The sequence below is a fragment of the Limulus polyphemus genome, unplaced genomic scaffold (genome assembly GCF_000517525.1).
Source record: "Limulus polyphemus unplaced genomic scaffold, Limulus_polyphemus-2.1.2 Scaffold1607, whole genome shotgun sequence".
NCBI classification, from domain to species: Eukaryota; Metazoa; Arthropoda; class Merostomata; order Xiphosura; family Limulidae; genus Limulus; species Limulus polyphemus.
Window position 1 is genome coordinate 170,343 of NW_013667217.1, and position 11,176 is coordinate 181,518.

Below are 11,176 nucleotides of genomic sequence, written 5' to 3' on the forward strand. Positions count from 1 at the left end.
GTGGTCAGCAGATGGTAAATTAAAAGATATCGCTAATTAAGGTTAAGTAAAATTATTTAGTTACTTATTTTTTTTTTTTTTGTAATGAATACCATAACTTCTTAAGATATAAATGGAGTGCTTACTTTTATTTTGAAATCCTCAAGAGGACGCTAGTATTTCAAGGACATCTATGTTATAAATAGTAGTTTTGAATGCTATTTGAAAAGTGAGTTGTTCGGTATAGCGGGTCGGAAAGGCTAACTTCAAGTAGCTGGGCTTGTCTCAGCTTGCCCGGACTATGCCTGAATGAGATTGACAAAGGGAACAGGATGGGTGTGTAATTATTTCTGAACTATTTAGGTAAGAGTTTATAGTTATTGTTACTTCACAATAATTCTCTAAAGGTGGAGGTTGGATGTCTAATAAGGGTAAAAATTAAGGGTGGCTTTTGGTGAAGTAATTTCTACTACAATGTCATTTGTAGTTACCTTCAAAAAAAAAAAAAAACAACTGGCTGCAGCCAGTGAATGATAGACCTTAGAATGTCGTGAGTTAAAAGTAAAACGCCTAACATCTAATCTGTAAATGATCTTGAATGAAAGTTATTATTATTTTACTTTTAGTTACACTTTTAGCTCATAGCTCCATGACTCTTGCCAAGACTACTTCCTCCTTCCGATCCTTACGGAAGCAAGACGGCCAAAGACCAACAGAAGGTTTGATCTGGAAAAGCTCATTATGGCGTTGCTCACTCCAAGTCGACTGCCAACTGGCATGAAGCCGCGCCTTGAAGACAGGACCGTAGTTCATGTATGGGACAGGCACGGCCGTGATGGCACCAGAGCAGACGGACTTAGCTGCGGTGTCAGCGAGCTCGTTACGTGAATACCGACGTGTCCAGGGATCCAGAAAAACTGGATGGAAATAGAAGATAGCGAAAAGTGGGCCAATCGGTGTTGAATATCGATGAGAACAGGGTGAGAACTAACGTTAAGCGATTCCAGGGCCAGTGGAGAGCTAAGAGAATCAGTGTAAACAGCACACGCTGGAAATGATTATCATCGGAAAGTTCGTGAGGCACCCAAACAACTTTATAGGAGTTTTCCTATATTCCTTAATGTTTACGTATTGCTTCACGAGAGGCTTGCAAAATTGAAGACATTTCACGAATATGTTGCCTTAGGTTAGACTCAATAAGCGTCTTTAGAGCATCAACGTCAATTCCAACATGTTGGCCCATGCCATCACAGTTTTTTAAGGCTAAAGTTACCTGAACTAAATTTGCTGAACCATCATTGAAACTTACGAACGTTGAAAACATTTCCATAAACTTTTTTGGAATCTAAGGGCTAAATCATCAGCAAAAATACTATAATTCGTGCCATTACTAATAAAGGAAGAACTAACGTCATTAATCATGAGATGGAACAAAATAGGGCTAATAACACTACCCTGGGTAGTTCCATTTTCTGAGACTTTTCCACAGAGACGACTTCATTGACTCTGACCTTAAAGGATCTGTTTGAAAGAAATTCTGTAATCAAGGTGAAGAGTTAGCCATCAAAACTGTAACTATTGAGTTTATATAACAATCTTTCTTTCCAGACCATATCGTATGCTGTTTCAATGTCCAAAAACAGACACTGCCTTACCTCTGTTGCACAATGATTTGTTGACATCTTCATGTAGCAGTAACAGATGATCAAGCTAGAATTCTTCCAATGGAAACCAGACAAACTTGTCAAAGTCTGCCAACTGTTTACATTGATATTTTGAAAATAATCGTTCGTTCCATAATTTTACACATAGTAGAAATAAGAGCAATTGGTCGATATGATGTAACAGAGCTTGGATCCTTATCTGGCTTAGGCAAACTATTGCGTGCTTCCAGGCTGAAGGAAGAGTTCCTTCATTCTATATCTTATTGAAGAATTCCAGCAGTTTTACCAAAAAATTTAGAGAAAGCTTTTTATAGATTTTATCAGGAATTCTATCGTCACCAGGGGCAGTTTTCAGACGTCTTTATTGCTTGTTTAACTTCACTGATATTGAACTTAGCATTCAACACATTACTATTATTTGGTTTCTTAGTAACAGTAGCAGAATTGTCATGTTCAAATAATGTCTTGTATTTCGAAAGTTCTGTTGAATAATTGCTAGAACTGCTGATGTGGGCAAGTTGATCAGCCAGCGCATTCGCCTTTTCAACATCCAAATATGATGATCCAGGAGTTTTAAGTGTAGAATTATGAATAGAACCCCCAGCCTTCATATGATTCGAATTTCCATATTTTACTTAAATCTGATGAATGGCTTAAACAAGAGAAGTACTCACGCCAGACTTGTTGTTGGAGTGCTCGAATCGTTCGTTGACAAATGTCCTTCTGCTTTTTATATTCAATCTAATCGTCTAAGACGTGTTTTGAAAGCGTTCTTCCTACACTTGTTTTTTAGTTTAACTGCTTTCTCACATTCTATATTCCAATAAGGGGTTTGATTTTTGCCACCGTCTGTGGTTGATTGTGGGATAAATTTATCTTCTCCTTCCAAAATAATATTTACTAGACGGGAATATACAGATTCGACAGAAGAAGACATCTATGTTTGAATGGATGAATCGAGGAACATACGGAAGTTGAACCAGTTTGCTTTGCTAAAGTTCCAGAAGGTCGTCGGACTCTTAACTTTAACAGATCTAATTACTGGGAGATGATCACTTCCCAGATCATCTATAACATCCCAGGTAGTAAGACTAGCAAGTTTACTATCTACAATTGTTAGATCAAGAGCAGAGGTTACCCCAAACATTACATGTCCCACGACCGTCATTTAACACTACTTTATCAGATTCCATAACTAGATCACCGAGAATCTGACCTCTATGGTCTAATTTTGTTCCACCCCATAAAGGGTTCTGAGCATTAAAATTTCCACAAATGATACTGTTTGGAAGAAAAAAAAACCCTCTATACTCATCAATGTCGACACCAGGATTAAATATTAAATATCGTTACTCTGCCCATAGAAGTCTCACATTGGACCCCAACAGCTTCTATACTTCCTGGGCAAGTAACGAAAGTAAAGAGCAAATGATTCTTGACAAGAGTAAGTACACCTTCCTTTGCCGAGTGTTCCCGATCTTTTCGAATTGGTTTATAACCGTGTATGCGGAATTTTAGATGGGGTTTGACAAACTATTCCTGAATACAAATAACATTGGGATTTATACAGCGAATTTCAAGGTAACGAATGGAGCATGAGCCTTAATGTCCCTAGCATTCCACTGTAATATTTGTAAAGAGCCTACTTATTTGTAGGTGAATTTGGTAGTTCATGAATTGATTCTGGATTAAAAATAAAAACCAAAAATGGTACTTGCCAAGTCGGTTATGAAATACCCCCGATTTTTTTGCAATTCTTATGCCAAAAGGACTGGTCTTGAGCAATCAAAATTATTTTGGCTAGAAAGTAACGATTTATTCAAATAGTTGAGGTGACGTACGAGGGCTATTATAAGCACAATCCTTCTGGGAAATGTTATCCGTCAGAAGGCCGGGGTTGCTGTGGTTCTTTAGGCAGACGTTTTGTTTCTACTGGTTTTCGTTTCTGAGCAACAATTTTAACTGCGTGGGCGTAGCTTCGTTTTGACTGTACTTTAACAGCCTGGACCTCCTTTTTCCTCTTAATTTTTCAGCCATTATATGTTTCCTAATGTTCACCCCCACATAGACAACATACTGGAGTCTGCTTAGTACAGTCCTTTACGTTGTGATTTTTGCCACACTTTGAACACCGAACATTACTGCGGCACATGTTTGCAATATGACCGTAACATTGGCACTTAAAGCATCGCGTCGGGTGGGAGATAAATTCTCGGACAGAAAAAGACAAAGCCGAGATGTACTCTCTTAGGTAGGGTTGTAGTCGAAAAATGGAGTATAACGGAACTTCTAGGTTCTTTAACTTTTAAGTCTTTATTGTAGCGCGTCATTCTTACTGCCTTCGTAACACCCTCCATGGTTGTACAGTCCTCTTCCGTAATGTCGAGGTGGACACCACGAATGATGCCCCTAACAAAAAGTGGGGAAACGTCTTGAATTTGGGAACGAATTTTGTATCCACAAATGTTTTTATTTCGACACTAATCTCGACTGAGAGTATGAACAAACTACCTTAATACGATCCGTTTGTAACTGAATCTTTTCAATAAGCCCAATTAGATCGTTAAAGGCTCTACTCAAAAGCATGGGATTTACCTTAGCTATATTGATGCCCGGGGAAGTAAAGAAGACTATTTGTTTTTGTGCTGAGTTGTCTTTTTGTGTCCGATAGATTCTTCACTAGAGCCAGAATCAGATCTTACTCTTACTTGAACAGTCCCTACCTAAATCCATGTCATTCGACTCACCCACGGTGCAGGAATCAGCCGAACCATTCACATACTGGCGAAGCTCGTCCGCTTCCTTCACCCCTCTCTCACCAGAACTTCTAACTCGCTCTCCGCTACTTGGCATACCACTCCCAGAATCATCTTTCTACGTAATCGAGATTGGAGTATACTACACTTTACACATTATATAGCCTACACCAACGTGACGTTTAGGCAGTTCGTTTAAGTATTATACGTGATGTAAATTTTTTGAGGGGTGGTTAATGAAAGTGTTTCAAAACGAGACATTTATTTCTTGACGACCTAATACTTAAATTGTTATATAATGCTGGTTCTATCGTATATGTGGAGGTTACAATTCATGCATGGTTTTAGACCTGTCGTATTTACTTGTGTATAATTGCTGAAAGTAACTGCTAAAGGTGCATATTTGAAGAAAAATTAAGATTACAACATAATACCGATAATTTGCGAACAATTGTGCTACGATCTATATAAAAAAAAAAAGAAAGAAAAAGTAAACAATGGGGGGGGGGGGACTCCGTATGTTTATGATTTTCTTGCTAAACCTGAACTGTACTAAAATACAATTTTGAATATAGCAAAGGGGAACTCCAAAAACGAAATGAACGTCATCAAAATGTGGAACTCTCGCTCATTCCTGCCATAACGTATTAGATGGTTAATGTGTGAACAAATAATAAACTGTTTTTCGGCTTATTTACCTGAAAATAGTACATTATGGCAAATAATCTTAATCTCCATATTGCAGAAATTGACAGTGAGACCTGTTGTCTGGAGTAGGTTTTGGTACTGATTTAGATGAGGAAAGCCTTGAAACTAAAGATTTTTTGACTGTCAAATTTTTAATATGCCTGTCACTGGGAAATTGTGGAATTAAGAGTTGTAAATATTGAATCCTCATTCCTATTGTTACCGATAAGCAAGTCCACTGTATTCAAATCTTCGTTATTCAGTGCTTCTAAGGAATTTATGGGAAGAAAGTCATCTCCGTAGGTTGGTGTAAAACTAACTGCAATTTCTTTTATCAGCTTACTTTCTTCTTTTATCAGCTTTTGAATACTCAATTTACGAAGACAGTGAACTACATTTTTTGGCTCGTTTATTAAAGATGTATTTTCATCAGCACATCCTAGAGACCTAGCAAACATTTCTCCTCTTACAATAATCAAGGTTGGGTTAGCATCTGTGAGTGGATGGTAAAAACTTCCACTTTGAAGTATAGCTCGATTAAACAGCCCACGACTCTGTGGTGACACTAAGTGCAGACTTACGGATACAGCTCCTGCACTTTCTCCAAATATCGTTATTTTATCAGGATCGCCTCCAAAGGCAAAAATATTATTTTTAACCCATAAAAGTGCAAGGTATTGATCATGCAAACCCATGTTTCCTGGTGCATCTTCCGTTCCTGCACTGAAAAATCCTAACACTCCAATTCTATAATTCATGGACACAACGATAACGTCCCCGAAAGCTGTTAGTGTTGTTCCGTCATAGATATCGTTGGTGGATGAGCCTGTGTTGAACCCTCCACCGTGAATCCAGACAAGAACAGGTTTAAGAGTTGGTGTTTTCGGTGCCCAGATATTGAGATACAAACAATCCTCACTTATCTCTTCTTGTCTTGACACCCACTGTACTTTTGGAAAAGCCTCGACATCTTGAACACATTGGGGTGACTTTTTTTGTAGCTACAAATACTCTAAACCAGGATGTAATTGGTTTGGCTTTTTTAAAGCGCAATTTTCCTATAGGCGCAGTAGCGTACGGGATTCCCAAAAAAGAGTGGATTTCTGTGAATGTGGTATCTGTATTTTGAACTAGCTTCCTTAGTCCTTCGATGCGACCACAAGGAGTATCAACAGCTGGAAGTAGGTTCCATGTGTGGCAACTAGAAGAACTTCATTTTGTCCATACATATTTGGTGAACTAACTGGAAAGTAATTCAACTGTACTTTAGAAGTCGTTTAACACGACGTTTTAAAATAATAATGATAATAATAATCTTTACTTTGGCAGCTTTATACACTTATCTGTAAGCCAAAGTAAGGACTAAATTTTATAAGCTTGATTGTGCTTTTTTCTTGTTTCGTTACCTTTGTAACAGGATCCCTAATTCATTTTAAGACAACTTTTAATACTCTTGTTTGTTTACTTGCGTTATACTTGTAAAGTACATACTTGAGAAACTCTCGCGTTTCTATCTATCGACATGTAGCGCCATCTGTTGAGTTGTATTTGGTTGAAAAGATATTGAAGTACATGCAAATGTTTACCATCTATAAGACATACATATATTTATCGGAATATCAAGAGCAAATACCCACAGACTAGTCAAGTAAGCTGGAGAAATCTTGTAGCGATAGTCCAAGCCGTTTAGGAGCTAGCCCCGCTGACGTGATTAGGTAGGTAGATAATAGACGCAAAGAAGATGCTGTTTTAGGAATTTTTGAATTGTTAGCAATCTCTTTAGAATATTATTAGTACATGTGGGCATAATATATCGTAACCAATACTTTGAATGGTCGCTTTTCGCTTAGGAATTCGATAGGGTGGGTTTTCGGCGAGTGCATTATTTGGAAACCTTGTCGATTCGTACTATCTTACAGTACTTGCAAACGCGTGCGCGTAAAACGTGTCCACTTAGTTGCGAATCGCTGGACTGATCGTCACCAAACCTGACATGTACCTTTATGGCCACCCGTGCGTTGAACGGATATGTTAGCTAGTATAGTGGTAAAAGATTAAACAGCATGATAACCCAAGTTAGTGTTCTTTCTGTTCAGAACCTCGTCATGTGGAAATTAGCCGATCAGTGAATATTTTACAATTGAAATGGATCTAAGCAGACATCTTTTATAAATCCATAGTGCTGGCAAATGAGGAAGTTGTAACTAAGTAATCCATCCAAGCGATGTTGATTAATTGTTTCAAGTCTCTTCTTAATATTATACAGTGTATGATAAATGGTCATCCACCTCGTTAAGAATACGGCTTGGCAATATCTGGTAAAAATAGCTCTTTCTGGAATACAGCAAACTGCTAATTTCAGCTTATGACTATTATATGCATTATCAACTAGCATTTGAAATTACAACTATTTCCGATGAAAGTAGATTCGTAGACATTTTATTTGTCATGCATAAAAGTTAAATTTTCGTAAAACGTCTCCATTTTTTTTGATATTTAAAACTTTCTTAAAATTGTTCACACGACTCTGCTATTTTAAAACATTTGGCGATTATACTTGCTCTTCAATTTGAAAAACTTACCACAGGGATAAATTAGTTTCCAAGAAATTATTTTACTTTAATCTTGCAGTACTGTAGGTTTACAAAAAGAAATGCAACATTTTTTCGGTCTTCTCTGGTACAAATCTAACTGTAAAACGTTTCATAGTCTGTAACCTGTAGTTTTTTTTTTTTTCGTCTTCTATTCTTTTAACGAAGTGTAAATTCCAATGGGCAATTATCCAGCCATTGCTTTTCATAGAGCCAATCTTTAGCCCAGAGCGACATCAAACAATTCCCCCCCCCCCAATTTAAGATGAAGTGACGAGTTTTCGAACTGCCAGTCCATATTCAGGTGAAGAAAGAGAACGGGCTAAAGTTTCAAGAAGGTGCAAGTAGTCTTTATTGCTCGTGTCAAAATGATGTTCGGATAGTTTTGAAAGCGTATGTGTTCTCAAATATTAGTTAGTTTGATTTACAGTGAAGCGAGTTCGAATTTCTATAATACCATGCAGTTGCCTATAATTGAAGGATATTTGGTACGAAGAAACTGTTGGTCTGTTCTAAATGCAAAGCTGCACAATGGACTACATGCAGCATTCCTCGTAGCAGAAACTGAAACCCAGATTTTAATAATCAACCAAGCCTACTATTCAGTTACAAAACGGTCCGGTGTGGCCAGGTGGTTAGGGCGCACAACTCTCAATCTGCGGGTCGCGGGTTCGAATCCCCGTCGCTCCAAACATGCTCGCCCTTTCAGCCGTGGGGGCGTTATAATGTGAAGGTCAATCCCACTACTCGTTGGTAAAAGAGTAGCCCAAGAGTTGGCGGTGGGTGATGATGACTAGCTGCCTTCCCTCTAATCTTACACTGCTAAATTAGGGACAGCTAGCGTAGATAGCCCTCGTGTAGCTTTGCACGAAATTCAAAACAAACAAACAGTTACAAAAAGGGCTAATCAAGCAAGTAAAGGATTGGTAACGGAGGTGCTTGCTCCTTACACTGACACTATTCAACAAAATAGATGACAAGATAGTTTAATTAATTACCAAAGTGACTGTATATTTGTAATGTGTGGAGCTTTCTCTGCACACCACACAATCTGGCGCATTCTATAATGCGTAATATAATTATGGTTTAGACTTGACAGAAAATGAAAGATTTGCAAACTAGGCCGCGAGAACGTGACAAGGGGTCAAATTTCGTGAGCATCAAGGTCAACTTTGCATTTCCGAAGTATGAACACAAAATTCCCAATGCTAACGCACACATTAAATTACTCTCATATGGATATCTCTTCAAGCATCAGTCCTGACACTACAACAAGCATAAAGTAGGCTAAACTCTATTAGGCCCACCACCGTTTTTGTTCACTTTTTGAGTTACTTGGAGACGGATACAACTTGGGTAAAACCGCAAATCGGTCTATTTAAGAACGTAACTGAATTTTCGAATATTCTAAAATAAATTTGGAATAACGCCATTCAGTCATGCGACAAGAACAACGATGTTACAGACTTCCGTTTAGAAATTTTTTTTTTTTCATTGCATTGTTTATATTTGTTTAGAATAATTCTGTACATTTATATTTTATGTAATGTATTGATAATGTTTGTTTCCGAGCAGTAAATCTACATTTCATAAATTAAAACTTGGATTTCAATGCGTAAAGATTAACAAACTCCTTTAAAACGAATCGGTTGCATGAGGACTATATTAATGTCGGTTTAGACGGCTATTTGTCTTAATATTTATAAATGCTACTTCTCATTCGTTAGGTTATGGTCCTGACTTCAAAGTCTTAATTTCACTCTCAAAGTGACGTTTTTAAAATCCGTACGGGCGTGAAACAAGAATGTGTAATTGCTTCAACTCACTTCAATCTTTGCTTGTCAGCAATCTTCTTTCTTGTACAAACTGACCTTCCTGTTGGCGTACAACTTAGTCATAGTTACGACAGCAGGTTTTCAACCTGCAACGGTTGAAGGCCAGAACCAAAGTTACCCGCATCGTCCTCAATGATCTTCAATACGTCGATGACTGTGTGATAATCGCCCATAATCCTATATTGACATACAAAGGACAATGGATCTTTACCTCAGTTTATAAGAAATTTGGGCTCTCCATGAATACGAAAAAAGCAACAATCACCTTTCAACTGAAACCTTCGAGACCAAACTTCAAACCTCCCTAACTTTTTGTCGATGGAGAACCACTGGAATGCGTGGATCACTTCACATATATTTGCAGTCATCTATCTTCGAACACCACCTTTGACAAGCAGGTTAGAAGCAGAATAAGCTGTGCTGGAAATGCTTCTTACAGATTAAGACAACGCATATTCGAACCAAGATGATGGTTTACAATGCGGTGGTCATCACTGTTCTCCAATATGACTGTGAAACATTGATAGTGTATAGAAGATACATCAAAGCCCTTGATGGATTCCATCCGAGATGCATCCGTCGAATCCTTGGAATCAAATGGAAGGACAGAAGGACCAACATCAGCTTCCTAGAAGAAGCCAATTCCACAGGCATTGAAGTCCGGCTGATCAAAGATCAAATTCATTTGGCCGGCCTGTCTCTGTATGCAGGAACATCGCCTTCCTCGTCAAGTTTTCTTCTCGTAACTTCGTCACGGCACTCGTTCTCGGGGTGGACAAATAAAAAGATGGAAGGATAACCTGAAATCCAAACTCAAAGTATCCACCAACCTCAACACATGGGAGGAGGATACGTCTGACCATTGGCGTCGTCTAATCCATCATGCGACAAACATTCAAAACTGATCGACGAGAAGCGATAACAGAGGAAAGAAGCTAAACCCTCTTTTGCGACTACGTCTTTCTCAGCACTGTATTTCGAATTGGGCTGTTCAGTCACATGAGAACACATTCAAAGTAGGAGACGTCGTCTTAGCTCGCGAAAGACTGCCGACGACTATAGCTTTGTGTTTACTCGATGTTATTTCAGATTTCACTGACGTTATGAAATTTGTTTAAATGTGGCTGTACGTTAAAAGCGAGAAGTAATATTCTAAACTTAAATATATCTAACACTTGTATTGTAAATTGTTCGTTCTGAAAAAGTTGGCGCTAAAAATGTTAATAGGAAATAAGTTTCTTAACTGCTAGTTGTATACTAGATTATGCGTAAAGAGCTATGGAAGTTGACATCGGTGATGGCTTAATTGCGTCTCGCTTAATGTGCGAATAATTGTGACTACTACGTATTAGATAATTGTATATTTCAGGGTTTGAAAAACGTTATTAAATAATAGGAAATTAGCGATAAATGTTTCCCATTTAACTTCCACGTTTGTTATTTTTTTAAACAATATCTTAATCTGGAACTTGCATGTCACTGTTAATGAGGCGTGCCTACAGTTGAGTAATATATAGTGACTATATAATATCGCTAACAAATTCCTGTACATTTAGCTTTTTTCCCCACAAGTTAACCTCGATGAGAATTAATAAATCTTTATCAGCAAAAAACTAGTTCAAGACCAATTTTGCAGAATTTCAAAAACCTTGAGACAAGTGTAC

General features: G+C 37.9%; 1 protein-coding gene across 1 annotated transcript in view; it reads right to left on the reverse strand.

Moving 5' to 3' along the window:
- Positions 1 to 5,250: 5,250 nt before the first annotated feature.
- LOC106464284 (acetylcholinesterase-1-like) overlaps positions 5,251 to 11,176 on the reverse strand; it is a 7,970-nt gene continuing 2,044 nt past the window's right edge. The window contains exon 2 of the mRNA XM_013924412.1: positions 5,251 to 6,087. Coding sequence (XP_013779866.1) covers positions 5,251 to 6,087 — 837 coding nt within the window. The remainder of the gene's footprint in view (positions 6,088 to 11,176) is intronic.